Raw genomic sequence first — 17,997 nt, 5'->3', positions numbered from 1 at the left:
ATCTGACTGCATGTGCTCTGAGGCAGGTTGTGCAAATGCAAAGCACTGTTACTGGTGGCTGCTTGTTTCAGCTCTCAGTTTTGGTAAATGCTGCTCTTAGTGAATGACTTAGCAGAGAGCTTGCAAGAAACAGATGCCGTTCTTAGTTTTGGCTGCCCAAAAAGGAAATTTATGCTTCATTAATAACAGACTGTTTTGAATTTGTCATTCTTTTGCTAGTGAGGAGTGGAACAAGCAGTCAAGAATTTTGAACTAGGAAGTATGATTTGTGACTAAAGTCTGTTTTTCTGAGTGTTCCATTTGTCTTGATGAGACAAAGTGCCACCTGGTGGCAGAAGAGATCTCCCTGACTGGAATGACTGTAAACAAAGACTATGCTCATTCTACAAGAGTAGACTCAGGAAACACTACTGTCCATTCTCTGTAGGGATCACATAGAGACATGAAAATTCTTTAGAAGGAAGTATATAGTATATTATGGGAAGTAAAATTCCATCATACTGATGCGTAATAACACATATCTAGTATTGGCTAGTGCTGAAGTCATGGAATCATTATCACCAGTAAGCATGAGCTGACCTGACTTTTTAAGACCTACTTTATTGCTTGGTGGGAAATTGCAAACCTGAATTTTCTGGTCACCTCTGACAATTTTTTAAATATCAGCTTGTTATTTATTAGCTTCTTAGGAAGTAGTTGAGACCTTTCTGTATGTGTTTATAAAGAAAAATAGTAGATGATGAAATTTTATGAAATTTTACAGACATCTCACTGCAAAATATTAAAATAACAAAGATTAAATGATACTGAGTTTGAATTGTCATTTATTTTAAAGCTGAGAGGGTTGTGGTAGAACAAAGCACAGAGTGCAGACATTGCAGTCACAGCTGTCACTGACTTGCTCTCCCAAATTGGAAAGATGCCCACTCACATATCAGTGCAAGTACTTTCTGTCCTCATGGCTTTTGAAACACTATGTGGAGTTGTCTCATAACAGAAGAAAGTGGAAGCATTCTCCAGTGCTTGTAATCCTGTAAATAATTTTCCAAATAATTGGAAGATGCTTTAGGCACTGTTAGGCCCTGTCTTCTGCTCTATAAGTTGTAGTATCAGTGTTCTTGCTAACCTGAACTTTTTGAATTGTATTGCATCTTGGCTAATATTAGATTGGTTTATTGTGACTGTGCTAAGTTTATTAAGTCCAGTGCTCCTGGACTTAAAATGCATTTCAAATACTGTAGAGTTCAGCTTTACACACACATCTGAGTACTAACCTGTACTAATTGTACAGGCTTAGAAGTCAAACTTTTGAGTGACAGCCAGATGTGTCCTGCATCTTGTCAGGGCCTGGGCTCCAATGCCCTGCCTTCACCCCATGTTGGCTCAGTAGTTCAGCAGCCAAAATACTGGTGTTCTTGGTACAGACCTACAATGCAGGCATCTTATGAAGAATTTGGCTGACTGTTGTGTAAAGCCTTCTTTCATGAGCTGTGTTTTTATACCTCTGCTGCTACAGTTGGCCATGTGAGCTATGCTAATTTAAGCACAACTGTGATCTGGACTTGTGCTCCTGCCCACAGCCTGTGCAAAAAGAAGATCATCTGTACCATTAGCAATTGCATTTCCATTTGGCCTGTGGCTTAATATTGTTCCTGATTGTTTAATTAGGTTTTCAGACAGTATGAAATATATACAAAAAGCTTTTGAGTGTTGTGGCTTAAATCGTATTAAGGATAATTTAAGTGGTTAGTGATCTGATTTAGAAAATTGTAAGATAAATGAAAAAATTATGTAAACCAGAGAAGAGGACAATGTCTGTCAAAATACTTAGATATATTCAAGATGATATTCAACAGCAATTTTTCAAAGCTGCACTTTATCCTGACCAAAATTAGAACTGGAGATGTTTGTGTTTCATAGAAGATGGATTTTTAACAGATTAAGAACTGCAAACCACTTGTCTTTTCTCCCATTTGAAGTTACTTTTTTAAGCACGTGTCAGAGTTTTTGAAATATTTTTTTTCTCTCCTTCTAGGTTTACTATAATACAGATGATGAGAGAGAAGGGTAAGACATTTATTGTTTCACCAGCTTTGCAGTTAGCAGTACGCAGAAAGCAGGAATAAAAATGTGAAATAAACTGAACCCACTCTCCCCCTTCCCTCATGTTCTCTCATCTCATCCAATACCTATTTTTTCTTACATTTCCATGTAATACAATTTGAAGAGCTGTAAGGTTCAACACAAGGTTAGGACAATAATTTTGATAATAAAGAGCCTTTTTTGTAATAGTCCTCAAATAATCTTAAAACCATGAATTGTTTAATGAAGCACTAAAATTCACTCACATTCCTGGAAGCTGTTTAACAGCACTCGTGTGTATGTGACAAATAGAGCAAATGCAGAGAAAACACCCCAGTTTCAGAAGAGAAAGGCAGAAAGAGAATGGGAGATCCTGGGAAGGGAGAAGACTAGAAATGGGAGCGCTCACTTTCTGGCTGTGGAAAGACTGGAAGAATTCCAGAAAGTCCCTAAAATAGAGAGTCACAAAATAAGGACTTGAACACGAGTGGCTGAAGTTCAGTGAGGCGTGCATCCATCATGTTTTCCTAAGTTGGTTGAATCTCAAGGGAGCATCCTCCAATCTGAGAGTTTGGAGTGAGACAACTGAACCCATCAATGGTTGCAAAAGGTGGACTGTGGTAGGTGGTAGCTGAGCACCAATAGCTAACATCAGTTTCAAAACACGAGCCCCTTTCTGTTCCTTCTGTGAAGCCAATGTTCTTCACAAGGCTCACAGTGGAATTTGAGCAACAATGGGTGTTAATGCACAGCCACGTAAGCCTTAGCTCTCTCATGGCCATTGTGCCATGAGCCCTGAGCTCCCCAGCAGGGCCTGTCACAGCTTTGGGCTGGATCTAGCTCCATGTATTAACTTCTTTTGAAGCTCACTTCATTGTGTTGCCTTGGATTTTAGAAATGTTTTTGTTTTTTTCTAAGGCTCAAAATCACCTCTCACAGAAGAGGTACATGCATATACAAATGTGAGGACAGCTCTTTACTCAGTTGCTTCTTTCCCCCCAGTTCTTCCACTGCCTAAATATGTATTCAAACAATTGAGAGTCTTTAGTGTTTTCTAAATAGTTTGCCACACTGGAGTATATTTTCCTGTCAGCTGTCCCAGCCAGTCAGCCTAGGCAACTTGAGAGGCTTGGAGCATTCAGATAAGCATCAAAAGCTAAATCCATGCAATTTCTAGTCTGTTACTTGAGTAGCTAGCAGGATTTTTGCCAGAGTACCTTTGTACTTCGAGTCTTAACTGCTGCTGTTATCTCTTTTCTGTTGGTGGGAGTCTAGTTTTCCATGACATGGTCCCTGTTATATGTTTTCCAGTAGCAGTGTCCTGGTCAAGAGGATGTTTCGACCTGTGGAGGAGGAGTTTGGTCCATCCCCTTTGAAACAAATGAAAGAAGAAGGCCTGAAAAGAGGTAATGGTGTGGTTAAAACTAATGCTTTGGGAGTCCTGCTGTCAGACAAAGAAGGATGCATCTGGTTCAGACCAAGTCGGTGGTTTGATGCTAGTACAAACATGGTACAGATGGGAGAAGATACCATCACACCTGCCCAATATACAAGGTGACACTTTAGCAATTGCTAGTAATGATCTAAAAGCTGAAAATAAAGAGAACTGTTTACTTTGTCAAGAAGGGATTAAGACACAAGTGTATAAGATGGAAAAAAGTTAGAAAGGTTCTTATGCCTTGGCCAAACTACATAGATCACAAATGTTCCAGTAGTGAGCCTGCGTTTGTTTACTTTTAACTTTTGCTCATCTTTTCTGTTCTGTCTGGGATCAGCAGCAATGTGCAGGATGTACTGGGTCAGATACAGAGACATTACACAGTCAAGCTTGAGCTGTCTGCAGAGTGAATTAGCCTGAATGAAATCTCAGAACTTTTCTACCCAATTTGAAATGTAAGGCATGGAGAGACATCCTCATGTTGACATAGCTAAGTTATTTAAGAGTTTGTTTCACCTAACTGTTGTTTCACTCCCTGAGAGAATACCATGGTTGCATTAATTTCATATGCTCTGCCAGTCCAACCAATTTTCAAGTTCACATCAGTGCAAGTTAACTTGAATAACATTCAAACAGTGGTTTAGGTAGAGCTGTCGACTTTGCATAAAGATAAGGATGAATATATGGTGGTTTTGTCCACAAAACATGCTTTGTGGACAGTAATTTACAATACAGAGTTATATATGATAATGTTCTACTCTGACATAGATAGGCACTCTGGAGAATATTTGCCATTCGTTCAATCTCATGCGTTCTGTCATGTATGCTTATTGGAGAATCCTGGGGTATGACCAACCCATGTAGATCAAGCTCATTAATTCTTTGATGTTCACCTATCAGACAACAAGGCAACAAGGTGTAGAAGTGAGCTTGGTTTTCTCAGCTACACCACTTGTAAGACTCAACTTCCCATAATCCTGTATTTGAAAATTTTCTCTATTTGTGAGGGTGGTATGCATGAACCAAGGGAAGCATACAAGATTACAGGTTGGAGAGTGGTCTCTTCCTAGAATAAATATAAACATATTCTTCCTGTAATTAATCCTTCAGTGAATAATATGGAATCAGCACTGACCACAGGCTTGCATCTGGTTGATTCAGCCTTGGTGAAACTCACATTAGCAGTCTGGGCTGCTTCAGGCAGAAGGGGACAGCCACAAGCACTGCATAAAGAACTGTCAGTTACTGCAGTTTCACCTGGGTTTCCCAGCTGGAAGCCTGGAGAGGTGCCTGCAGGGAGATATTGCTTTCCTTTGAATATTCCTGTCCTTTGCTGTGGTTGTTTTAATATTGTCCAGGAATTGCAACTATTTCAAGGGAAAGATGTAAAAGAAAAAAATGTTTTTCAGCTGTCTACAAAACTATGCTGAATAATTAAATCCAGGAGAGGCATAGAGTCAGAGAAGCTGGAGGATGCTCTCTTCACATCCCCTTCCTGTTCGGTATTTGTTGCAACTTAGATGATGCTGGCTGGAGGCCAAACCTCCTCCAGCATGGCCTTTGCTCTGGTGAACTTCCTGCCATCAGGAACCCTGTATCTGGGATTGTACTGATGGAGAGCTCCAGCTGAATCTACACACTTGACAATACTGTCTTTGCCACAGGAATCACTGGGCATTAGTGTTCCAATGTTTTTCTCAGGCCCAGCAATACTGGAAGCTTGGTCCACGTCCAACTGAGGAGCTGGAGTGACAGTATGTAGTTTCACCTGCCTCTTGGAGCTAAGCATCAAGGGGCAGCCCTCAAGAGAATGGGGATCTGAAGGCGGTTGCAAACCATCAGTGAAACAAGTTTCATATTCTCACACAGTTGCATCTATTTGAACATAGCTTTCATGTCCTTGGTCTCTACAGAAAGTACAAATGCCCTACACAGAAATGTAGAGGATGTTAATCTGCACTGTCTGTGCAGACTAGTTATTCAGCTAGGCTTGTGGCCTTTTCCCTGTTTGGAGTCCTTGTTAGCAGTTTTCAAGTCACTTTTTACCTTGCAGATTTCAATGGAAGTTTCCCATTATAAATCCAGCAGCCCTGTTATCAAATCAGGTTGTTTTCTCAGCCTGTTATATTTTTTTTTTCCCTCTGGGAAGTTGTGTTTAACTACTTTAAAACATTTTGGATTCATAAAAAATAAGGTTTTGTAAACCATCCCTATGAATGCATTCTGTAGCTCTGTTAGCTGAAGAATTTGTATCTGGGCAATTGGTAAAAACTCCAAGTGTAGAAAAGGAAAGCCTAGTGACAGCTATCAGCCCTACTTTCCTTGTCTAAAATGTGCCACATCTCCATCCAGGAACATGTTGACAAAGTGCCACGGTTGCTCAGTGTGAAGCTGGGTATTGCTGACACCTGGGCTCAGCTTGCCAGTCTGAGTAAAGGACTTCCAGACTCAGTGTGTCCTTAGTTTCCTTTTTGCCACGTCTGCTGCTGGTGTTACAGATTTGCCACTTGAGAGCCAAGCTGGGGACTCTTTCAGAAGAGTTGTCTGACATTGTTCTTCCACCTTCATGTTTATACCAGATGCAACAGCCTATCTTGCAAAAGCTGCTTACTGGTGTGGAGTTTTGTGAATCAGGGCTCCTTCTTAAGTACCTGAAGATATATTTGTCACCTCTGCCTTTTGCAACTCCTTTTAACATCTAAAGAGCATTAGGGAGCATCGTGGGCTGCAGTGCTGGCAAGAACACTAAGAGCTGAGGCCAGGTAGTGCAGAGGTTAGGAAAACCAGAATTTATCTTACTCTGTCAAAAATAACTCACTGCCTGATACAGTATACTTTTTTCCCCCAAATATTGCAATCTCTGCTTTTGAAGTGAGATTGTCAAGGTGGCATGGAGGGTGGTGACAGTAGGTTCAGAGGCCTTTAGTGCTGGTTGAGTCACACCATCACACGCAGGTTTGGGGGGCTGCTTTGGCAACTGGAGCAGGGCTCTAGTCTGAGGAACAGCTCACAAAACCGGGCTATTTTTTCACGTGCATCTGCTCTTTTTGTTCACAGTGCAGGAGGATTTACAGGGGCCAGAAAAATAGAGCACAAGGGCAGGGAGGAGACAGGATCTTAAGGCACTGCTGTCACCAGGAGTCATTTATGGAAGCGTGCTGGTGAATCAAAGCTGGGCTTTTCACACCTGTCATGGGGAAAGACAAAACCAACACCCCCCTCCCAGTATGTTTACTAATCCTGGCTCTCTATGTGTATAGTAGTGATTTAAGTTGCCTTTTACCTCTGTAGTGGATCTTTCATTCAACATAATATTCCCTGAGATGCCAAACACAACAGATTCCTCTTTTCAGATGCATTTTTAATTATTACGGTTGGCAGATGGTTGGTTTGGATGTGTGAAAAGCTGGAAGTTATAGGACAGCCCTCTGGTTGCAAGAAATGTATTACTGAAACTGTAACTATATTAGTACAAGTAAAAATAGCATTTGAAATGGGTGCTTGCTCATGCAAGTAGGAATACCGAAACCAATCAAGTTTTAACTACTGCTGTGAAACTTTTTGTTCCCTTATATTCTTGTTTAATCTGTGACTCAAAGTTATCTCAGCTTCTCTGACATTAAAGAGTACACTTTCAAATAGGTTCCAGTGAACTGCCAAAATGCAGGTAAAAAGACAGCTACCACAGGCATGCAGAGCTTATTTGTGGCTGATACCTTCTAAACTGAAGGTGCAAGAAGTGCCATTATCCCTGATGCTTGGTTTTGTAGACCAAGACAGGAAATTGATTTGGGCAGACATTTTTAGCCTTATTTGGATCATTTGAAAACATGGGCAAAGAAGCTAGAATTTGCTGCAAGTATGCCTGAGTTCATGCTGGTACAGTATTAAATTTTGTTCATTTTTATTCAGTTTGTACATGTCTGCTTTGCTTTTGCCACATAACCAGCAAGCTTCTCTGCTAGTGATGAGCATTTATTTTCCTTCTTGTTTTTTTTCTTGTCTCTGAAGCTTGGCTGCAGGTGTCCCTTTTTGTACCTGCTTGCTCTGCTTTTACCTTATATTTATATATATTCTTTTTAAATGTCTTTCCCCTATTTTGATGACATTTAGAAAGGTGCAAGCCAAGAAATAAGTTTAGGAATACCAGGCTGGAGTGTTGAGCAGGGAGAAATGTAATGAAATATAACAAGGGTAAGTATAGAGTCTTGCATCTGGGCAAGAACAACCACAGGTACCAGCGTAGTTCAGGGGCTGAGCTGTTGGAGAGCAGCATAGGGGAAAGGGACCTGGGAGTCCTGGTGGACAGCTGGATGACCATGAGCCAGCACTGTGCCCTTGTGGACAAGAAGGCCAGTGGCATCCTGGTGTGAATTAGAAGGGGTGTGGTTAATAGGTTGAGAGGGGTTCTCATCCCCCTCTACTCTGCCCTGGTCAGGCTGCATCTGGAATATTGTGTCGAGTTCAGGAAGGACAGGGAACAGCTTGAGAGAGTCCATCACAGAGCCACAAAGATGATTAAGGTAGCGGAGCATCTCCCATACAAGGAAAGGCTGAGGGAGCTGGATCTCTTTAGCTTGGAGGAGACTGAGGGGTGACCTCATTAATGTTTATAAATATGTAAAGGGTGAGTGTCAGGAGAATAGAGCCAATGATAGGACAAGGGGCAGTGGGTGTAAGCTAGAACATAAGAGGTTCCACATAAATGCTAGAGAGAACTTTTTCATGGTGAGGGTAATTGAACACTGGGATGGGTTGGCCAGGAAGGTTTTAGGGTCTTCTTCCTTGGAGACATTCAGAACCTGCCTGGACGTGTTCCTGTGTAACCTAATCTAGGTGTTCCTGCTCCAGCAGGGAGGTTGGACTAGGTGATCTGTCAAGGTTCCTCCCAATCCCATAACATTCTGTGATGCTGTGACCTAGCTTGCATGTTTTGTCATAGGACCCAGGTATAAAGTCCCAACATTTTTTTTTAATGGGGGTTTCTCTTTAAGTAAATGGATATTTATATTCCTGAACGCTCAGATTTCCTACATTGAATTACATTCACTGTATTTTCATTGTGTGTTTTCAGAACAGCCATGGTGTTTCTTCCATGTTTGGATCACTGATGATAAGAAATACCTTTTTTTCTTAAATTTATTTTGAAGTGCAAACCATTTTCAGCATTTCATTTTATCTGTCAAGGATTAATATTTGTTTTTCTACTCAGTGTGGGGTGTTTCGTCTGTTCAATTGCCTGGACTTGCTCCAAGTTTGACTTTCTTTCTGTTTCAGTGCTTTTATATGTGAGGAAGGAGACAGATGAGGTGTTTGATGCCCTGATGCTGAAATCACCCACAGTAAAGGGGCTAATGGAAGCGGTAAGTGTTCGATGTCCTCACTTTTATCTTTCTTAGTAAGAAAATCTTGAGACTTTCAATATGTTGCTGAGATAAAATATAACAGAGATGAAGCTATTCGCAGATACGTTAAAAGCATTTCATAAGGGCTTTTCGGAGCACACCTCTGAAATGTTGGCATGTTCTAAACTTAATGCTGTCAGCAAGTTGCTGAGATAAAATACACTCACAGAAGTGATTTCTTGGAGAGCCGACCTCTGGGGAATGGCAGTAGTTAACCAATGTCAAGGAAATAGGAAAGTACAGGCTCCATTTTCTGAAATACTTCTTTCTGAACTGCTGGTTTGGAACCTGTTGGAATCTTCTGCAGTGTTCATTGGGATGTTCAGAAGTGTCTTTTAAAGAAAAGGCCCAGGGATGCGCTGTTACCACATGAATTTCATCTGGCTTTTGTGCAGTGCTGTCTCAGCACACAAGGGACAGGTCATGAGCCAATGCAGGCAGGTCATCCATACTCCTGTCTCATACTCCTCATCCAGCCCTTGCTCCCAGACCTGCTCAAGGCTGTCTCTTTGTCAAGCTGTATCTTTGACTTGAGTTTTTGCTTGTTACATGTTACCGGTGATCTTGAGTGGATATTTTCATAGTTAATACTGTTTATATGAGCTGATGGCCAGTATTTGTGTGAAATATAGTGAGGGAAGGCTGAAGAAGCAATTGTGTATCTCATTGCTTAGTTGGGGAACTAATAAGAGACTGACCTGTAGAGAGAAACTGCCTGGTCTGAGAAGATGGGAAGGGGTGAAAGTGCCTCTAGAGAGCTCAGCTGAGTGCTAGAAGTATATATAGTTGTACTCCAAAGTAAAGTTATCGTTGTCTTGTTGCATGTATCAAACACAATGCAGCAAGGATTGAGTTATTTGGCCAGAAGTACAAGACAAAAAGATCTTGTGGTTTTTGGGATTGTCTCAAGCACTACTCAGATCAGGGTATCCCTGAGGTGAGTCAGCTGCATTACAGGAATGTCCTAATGACTCATTTGCTAAAGCTGCTTGTTAGTGACTGCAGAATGCACATGCATAATAAGAGGCAGGCTTTGCTTGGAGGGGCTGCAATCTGATTCATAGAAAAACTGGAACATGATTTTATCTCATCTTTGAATGAAAGTTAAAAATAAGTTTTAATCCTTCCATACCCTTTCATGCTAACATTAATATTTTATCTTCAGTATTCTGTGCTCTCCTAATGCATGTATCCAGCTACTCTGTAACATAAAAATACAGCTGGTCCAGGAACAGGACAGGTTTCTGTATACTTCTGTCGGCACAGCTGCTAACTCAGTGGCACGTTTTCAGCACCAGAGAAATCTAATCTGTTGTAAAATGTCCCCAGATCACTGGAAGGGATACATTCAGAAAATTTTAATTCTCTTTGGTAGGATAAAGTGGATAAGTGAATGCCAAAAAACTGTCAAATTACATACTCTTAACTACTTTCTCTGTAATCTTTTCAGCAAATAATTTTGTAATTGTACACGTCCTAAATACTCAGTTCTAAGTTCAGTGCAAGGATCCAAGAAACTGAGGCTCTGAATATCAGATGTCCCCAGATCTGTCCCCTTGATCAACTAAAAAAAGTGAAAGATTGCCCATCACTAAACATCACACATATGTGGTGACTGACCAGGTCCAAATCCTGCTTCCAGAGTTGTCTGAAATTAGGTTAACTCTTTGGATCTCAGCAGATGCTGCAGTCTAACATGACAGAGGGTTATCCAAACTGGGAAATCCAAGCATATCCCAGTGTCTTTCTAAAATTAAAACCTGCTGAGTTCAACAGAGCTAGCTAAGACCACAGTTTGTTGTACATGTATGCGTTCTTCTTACCAATGTAGGGCAATGGAGCAGAGTGCTCCATAGGAATAAATTGGCAGAGATATTTTCCTGCATCTTTCAACCAGCCCAGGTCTTGGCTTTTGTGTCATCCTGACTTGAGCAGAAAAAGCATTTCTGGTGGCTTGTGCAGTCAGATGTGTGCTACAGACAGACTTGCCATGCCAGGGGGTTGCAGCCCAAAGGGAGAACCAGCCTCTCATTTCAGTACCACTCTGAAGGATGTTCCATGGCTTCAGACATTCTAAGGGAAGCAGAGAATTCTCTGCTCAGAATACTTCAAAATACAGATGATAAAGGAAAATATTCCAAATAAAGATATATTTTATTACTGCATTTTAGCATGCTTGGTATCAGGTGAGAAATCCTACTTTATATGGAGGTTGCCAGTAATGTTTTTCCCCCCGAGTTGGCAACAAACCTGTTTCAGAAGAAGGTGTTAAGTGAGATGCCCTAGCAGATGCTAGCTCTCTGCTTTCTCAGATTCTGCAGCAGGACTTAGCACATTTGCACTGGAGATTTGCTTTCTGAGCCTGTGAGTGGGAGGCTCTCCCGTTCCCCTGCTTCAAGCTGTGCTTCCACAGCTCACCATTTAGTATAATTGGTTGAATCCTCAGGGGCTCCTGAGAAATGTGCTTAGTCAGTTAGCTGGAAGTCTTTCCCAAAGCTCACTAATCCCTTCATATCATATAAATCCCACACCTGTCATAGGCAGCATGACAGGCAGGACTTTCTTGGCCCTACCACTCATAGCTTTTGTAGGAAATGGTGTCCCAGGGTCCCAAACCACTTTGAGCAACATTTGATATGCATGAGTGTTAGGCATCCCAAGCATCCTAGGAAAGTTTGATACTGAAACATACAGAGTGCTGTATATTAGCTGCTAGTAAACCTCCTTGAGAAAAGAATGTTTGTATCCAGTCTACAGCACTGATCATTACAATCTCATTAGGCAGAGTTAACATGCCAAAGAAGGGGATACAGCACTTCCTCATACTCCCAGAGGAGTTCTGACATTTTCACATATCTCCAGCACCATATCCAGAAGGGCAGTGAAACATGCTGGTACAAGTAAAACTGAGGTATGGAGTGGGTGGGTCTGGTGAACCTTACCAGATGCTCCTTAGATACATCATCCCCTGTTAATCACAGATAGAAACTGCAAACAGAGGAAACTGTTGGCAGTGTCAAAGTTTCATTGGTTTGTCATATCTTGGACTTATGCTATGCTTCCTAAGTACACGATTGTGTCTTGGGCAAGATGGCAGTTATATGAGTGTAGGTGATGTAGGCAGGTACAGGCTAATTAATTCTCTTAGCTACCCCTGACTGTCTGGATGGGAGCTGTGTTTGAGGTTCAACCTGAGAATATTTGGTGCTGAGTTTTATTCATTGCTTGCTTTTCATTTTCTGTTTCATAATTACTTTCATTTACTTTTGTAAAATATGGCTTTTCTCAATGGCAATCTGAGCACAAACACAAGGAAAGGATTTCACAGTGACTGATGTTTGACAGGTTTTAGTGGATTTTTAATTGTGCATTTCAGTTCTTTGATGCAGAAGAAAAGAGTCAGCTATTTAGCTGCAGCCTCATTTAACCTGGGAAGAGCAAGAAGCTTACTTTGATTGGCAGTAGCATACCACAGTTCATTAATCACTGAATAAAAGGTCCTTTTTCCATAACAATTCTGCCTCTTGGGACAGTCCTGTTCTAAAGTGTGAGTGGTGAAACCCATTCACTCCAAGAAGAGTCATAATTTGGAAGGGAAGCTCACAGTGAGTTCTCGGGGATATCAGCTCCATGAACCCACCACAGGTTTGATTTAAAGTGAGCTAACACTCTTCTGCAGAGCAATGCCTGAGCGTTGCACTGAGGGGTGCTTGTTGACGCTGGCAATTTGTCAGGTAAATTCTTCCTTTAAAAGTTTCACTACATTTGCTACTTTATCATTTGAGTGGATGTAAAAGGATTGATTTTAAAAGTCCTTTACCATGTTAACAGGCTTCTCTGAGGCATCTCATCTTGTCATGGGTACATTCAGGTAATGCGTTGGGATCCAGTGTTCTCACATTGATACTGTAGTAACTGAGCCACCTCCCCAGCAATACAGTCTGTGCTGTACTATGTCTGTGGCCCTCCCACAGGAAAAGAGACCCAGAAAATACTTTTCAGACCAAAAGAGTGCCATGAAGGGGCCCATTAGCTTAACAGATGTTGAAATGCCATTGAGAAATAGAAGTTGTCCTGTTGTGCTTAGCTGCCTTTTGCCTTGGGTGAGGAGTCTTTGCTTCCATGACTCCAGAAAATTAGAGTAAGGAAAGACAGAAAGATTGAAGATGGGACTGAAATCCCTGGGTAGAATCTGAACCTGGGGAGTGTGTAAATTCCTCAAGCAGAGCAGTAGGAGATGCTGAGGCAATGATGACTCATATCTGTGAGAACTGTAGTCTCCAAATCTCTGGATAGAAAAGGTAGTGTTTTTTAATGAAGATTTTTAGGATTATTCCTCCCCAAATCATCCTTAAAAGAAAGTATAATGTGGTTGTGAGAGACTTTATAGTTATCCTGTCAAAGATTGCAGAGATAATGTTTAAATTGCCTAATGTAAAGTGAGAGGTGAGGTCTTTAATTCTTTTGTTTTGATGATTTCAGATCTCTGAGAAATATGGGCTGCCAGTGGAAAAAATTGCAAAACTTTATAAGAAGAGCAAAAAGGGGTAAGTAAGCTGTAAGTAAACTAAGACAGTCAGGGATCCTGAGGAAGCCTGGGGCATTATTGTTCTAGACAGTATAAGCACTTATAGGAGACCTGCCTATAATCCTAAAATCTTACTGTCTCTGGAAAAAGCAGACAGTGGCAGAGTAGGAAACATCCAGGCTGAGTCTGACCAGCATTCACAGGCTTACTGTGAAGGAGCAGAATTTGTTTGGAAGACGTATTGGTGTAAAGCCTGTTTTATAGGCTATAGACTTAATAACATTGTGGAGAGTGGTATGGGAAAGGCACAGCCTTTGTGTGAATGCAGCTTGGAGTTTCCCTGCAGCATTAGGAAGACGTGGGCCACTGCCTGAATCTGGAAGGCAGGCAAGCACAAGGGAGAGCGCTGTTTGCTGCAGGGCTTTCAGCAAGTAAATTTAGACATGAGCATCACAGCTGTGGTCTTAGAATAGCTGGGCTACTATACTTGATCGTAAATCTGAATCTCTCTATTTTGACTTTTTGTTGCTGTTAGATAACATCAGTATTCTAGCAACATCATTTTAAGTCAGTCATTTACTCTTGGCCCTAACAGTTACTTAGGGCAATGTTTTGTCTGATGATTTCTTTTGCTTTTGAAAAGACAGGGTTAACTTCTCAAGTTCTGCTTCTTTCTAACACTGTTTCCAAGTGATGTGTTTATTGGAAGAAACTCTTTATGGTAAGGAGTGAGGAAAACACTCCTGTACACTTGTACTCTCGCACCCGAGCTGAGTTCCATGAGCTGTGTGCACAGCACCAATTGCACTGCCTTCCCACGTCAGTGGCTCACATCACAGAGGAGGAGCAGCTTGTGTGGCATGGCTGGGGAGTAGAAAAAGGGATGCACCTGGGGGATCTGACACCACACGTGGGAAATGCTGGCTGGGTCTGCACAAAATCTTGAGTGCAGCTCACCCTGCAGGCAGTTCATGAAGTGGGTAAAGTCCCAGCCCTGGCACATGTCTAACTAGCAGCAACCTATAATCCAAAGGCTGGAAGGGACTATGGTGCAGACCTTGATGATAATTTCCCATCTTGTCCCTGTGTTGCATGTGCTGGAGTCTCTTCTGGTTTCACACTGAAGTTAGTGACGTGTGTGCATGCAGTGGAGTGCATGGCTTTCCCTTTCGCTGTTCTGGTGTGTGAAAATACTGATTCTTGCCTTTGTCACCAGTATCCTGGTAAACATGGATGACAACATTATTGAGCACTACTCCAATGAGGACACATTCATCCTGCACATGGAAAGCGTGGTTGAAGGCTTCAAGATCACACTGACTGAGATTTAGCCTCAGACAGAGCTCTTTTTTAAGGAACCCACAGCATTTCATTCTTCTTGGAAAGCAGAAGATGCCTATGGAAGTTGACAGACATTGATCAGAGAAACTGTTACAAGAGTGCTTTGACAATATGGTCCATTCTGTACATGCACACCCACTGCGTACAGGCTTGGGTTCGTCAAGCACAAGGCCACTCGTTAACCTGGTCCCTTATTTATTGCTCCCCACTCTCCATTGTACAAGCAGTTGTGAGCCCCCAGATTTGTAACCAGATGACCCACTGCAAATGTGAAATGCAGCGTTTTAGTCCATGCTTTGGTGTGGATAAGCTCATTCTAAAACACATTAAGGAACCATGCTGGTCCAGTTTCAGAAATACAATGTAAATCACTTTGCCAGTAGTTCTCTCCTCTATTGCTAAAAGCTGGTGCAGTGCTAAAGATGGGGAAGGTGGCTGACAGAGTTCACTTGCTCAGACCGATCCATATCTCTCTCTAGTGTATAGTCTTGCCAAATACCTCTGGTGGTTCTCAGCACGTAGCAATGAGGACTTGTAAGTAAGGCGTTCAGCTACAAATGTCACTTGTAAGTAAATGGTAAAGAAACCGTTTTAACCTTGTATATAATGTTTATAATATGCAATAATATATTTTAATGACTGTATGTGGGCACATTTATTGCCACTATGTTTTTGTATGTATTGGGTTTAGGGTTTAACAGAATATTTCCTAGAGGATTAGATTTCTGCAATCTTTTAAGGAGTGTGTACTGAGAATCTGATAACTGTGTCTGCGTTTGTGCACTCCACCCCTGCCCACCCAGTTTTATACTGAAATATTAGAGCAAACAGCACTACAGCATTTGGAGTGCTCTGTCACAGTGGGACCCACCTTTGGTGCCCAGATCCCAAATGTAGACACCTGAGTACCCCATCAGCTGTCACCAAATCATAGAGGCACTCCTGTGTCAGCTGTGCCTGGAGGCACACAAGAGACTTCTCCCTGTTCTCTTGGTGAAACGAGGACTCTTGTAATGAGCCAGTCTCAAACCTGTGGAGGGAAAGGTGCTTTCCCCAGCAGACTGCTCATTAAAGGATTCCTCTAGACTGCAAGAAACTTCAGACTTCTGAAGGGAGCTTTCTCTTGTATCTCCATTGAATGATTCTGTTTTGATTCCTAGGGCAGTTCAATGAGGCAGAAACCTGGGATCGATGTAAATACTTTATAAAAACCAAACAGTTTTACCAGTGGAAACAAAATAGTCCACACTTGAGATGCAGAGATAGGCCACTCTCACACGGGCTGCATCTGAACCCAAGCTGAACTAGGAGGTCACACCATCAAGTTTCACATCACTAACAGGAATTCTGAGAGAGAAAGGCTACACGCTAATCATACCAGGAGAGGAGTCCAGGGCTTGAATGTCCCCAGCACACACAAACCTGGCACCTGTCTCTCTACTTTCCATTTCCTTTGGCTGTCTTCATTTGCTTCTCCCACAGTGTACAGTCCTGTGGGTTTCAGTTGTAAGAATTTCATTTCCCATGCATTGTGGGGGATCCCATGAGACAGGCAGAAATGTTAAGCCTTTCCTTCAAGCAACCTTTAGAATTTTATGAGTCTTTCCTTCTATATCCTCTTTTTCACTTAGTCACAGTATTTTTTTCATTAATCAGTTAAGGATGTAAAGAAACCCTGCTGAATTTAATGGTGTTCCTTCTCTATTGGTTTGACTTGTTTACATCCAAGCTATTTACATCCAAGCAAAGTAGTTGGAAAAGCTAACCAGTCTGATTTGATCATATTTTTGCATGGGTTGTCTTGCAAGCTCTTGCAGTTTCTTAACTCCATTAGTGACAGCATCCCATTAAAATCTGATCTTCAAACAGAAATGTCAGGTGCCTGTCAAAGCTTGTGTGCTACCAGAGCCTGTGAAAGCTCTCTGCTGCTAGTGTCAGGGCTAACACATTCAGAATCCACGCACACCTGGAAAGCAAAGCATCTGTCTTGTCTGTCTTCTCTCCCTTTCCATTCATCTGTGTGCCCTTTCTGCTCCAAATGCAGAGTTGTGTAGTAATTCCTCTGTCTTTTTATGGATACATGCACCAGTAAAGGTGCTTTTGCTACATTGCTTAAGGATGGACATCTTGGGAGTACAGTGGATTTAGGGTAATTTCCTTTATTTCTGCTTGGCTTAGGCTCAGATAAAAAGTCTTTTTATTTGACTTAGCCCAGATACTTTCCACCCCCAAAAAATAGGACATTTTTGGCAGGTGGCATTAAGAACAGCTCAGGACTTGTGAGCAATGCTGTTGGTTCTTGTATTTATCTCTCACTTAATGGTGTTTGGGATTCCAAGGAGTTTAACTGAGATTTCTCAGTTGGTCACGATGTCCCAGCAGAGGCTGTGAGCTAAGCACAGCAGTAAATGCATGCAGGATTTGAGCCCTGGTTCTGCCCCTATCAGCGCCTGTGGTGCCTGGGGCTGAGTTGTGGTGTGCAGCTTTAGGATATGTCAGTGAGAATTTGAGGTTCACAGGGAAGGATGGGGCTGTGCTGGCAGCACCAACACTCTTGTTGGTATTTTATTCTTGTATTACACAGAGGTGGATCTTTCTTTGCTAGAGCTAGGTTCTGCTTCATGCTGGAACATCCAGCTTTGAGTATCATAGAGTCACAGAATGGCTTGATTTGTAAGAGACCTCAGAGCACACCCATCCCCAACCCTGTGCCATGGGCAGGGCTGCCACCTGCTAGCTCAGGCTGAGCAGGAGCCATCCAACCTGGCCTTGAGTGCCAGGGATGGGGCACCCTCAGCTTCTCTGGGCAGCTGTGCCAGTGCCTCACCTCCCTCTGAATAAAGAATTTCTTCTAACTGCTAATTTAAATTTCCCCTCTTTTAGTTTAAAACCATTTCCCCTTGTGCGATCACTGTCAGACCACGTAAAAAGTCACTCTCACTCCTTATAAGCTCCCTTCAAGTACTGGAAGGCCACAGTGAGGTGTGAGGCAGCTTTCTCTTCTCCAGGCTGAATAACACCAGCTCCCTCATCCTTCAGTCGTAGGAGAGGTTCTCCAGCATGTTCATGGCCTCCTCTAGACCCATTCCATCAGCTCTGCATCCTTCCTGTACTGGGGGACCCAGGCCTGGACACAGTGCTGCAGGTGGGGCCTCATGAGGGCAGAGCAGAGGGGGACAGTCCCCTCCCTCGCCCTACTGCCG

At 42.2% G+C, this 17,997-nt stretch overlaps 1 protein-coding gene across 3 annotated transcripts in view; it reads left to right on the top strand.

Moving 5' to 3' along the window:
• GRHL2 (grainyhead like transcription factor 2) overlaps positions 1-17,796 on the top strand; it is a 64,176-nt gene extending 46,380 nt beyond the window's left edge. For 2 of the 3 annotated variants that reach the window (XM_065752083.1, XM_065752081.1), the window contains exons 12-16: positions 2,036-2,067; positions 3,394-3,488; positions 8,798-8,883; positions 13,408-13,472; positions 14,670-17,796. In XM_065752083.1, the coding sequence (XP_065608155.1) occupies positions 2,036-2,067; positions 3,394-3,488; positions 8,798-8,883; positions 13,408-13,472; positions 14,670-14,784 (393 nt within the window). In that variant the 3' untranslated portion in view covers positions 14,785-17,796. The remainder of the gene's footprint in view (positions 1-2,035; positions 2,068-3,393; positions 3,489-8,797; positions 8,884-13,407; positions 13,473-14,669) is intronic. The other variant, XM_065752082.1, reaches the window with a different exon arrangement.
• The last annotated feature ends 201 nt before the right edge of the window (positions 17,797-17,997 follow it).

This window comes from Cyrtonyx montezumae, unplaced genomic scaffold, assembly GCF_038088225.1.
Source record: "Cyrtonyx montezumae isolate F1298 unplaced genomic scaffold, pur_monq_1.0 scaffold_8, whole genome shotgun sequence".
NCBI classification, from domain to species: Eukaryota; Metazoa; Chordata; class Aves; order Galliformes; family Odontophoridae; genus Cyrtonyx; species Cyrtonyx montezumae.
The sequence above is the reverse complement of the archived record's forward strand: the minus strand, read 5'-3'. Positions and strand labels throughout refer to the sequence as shown.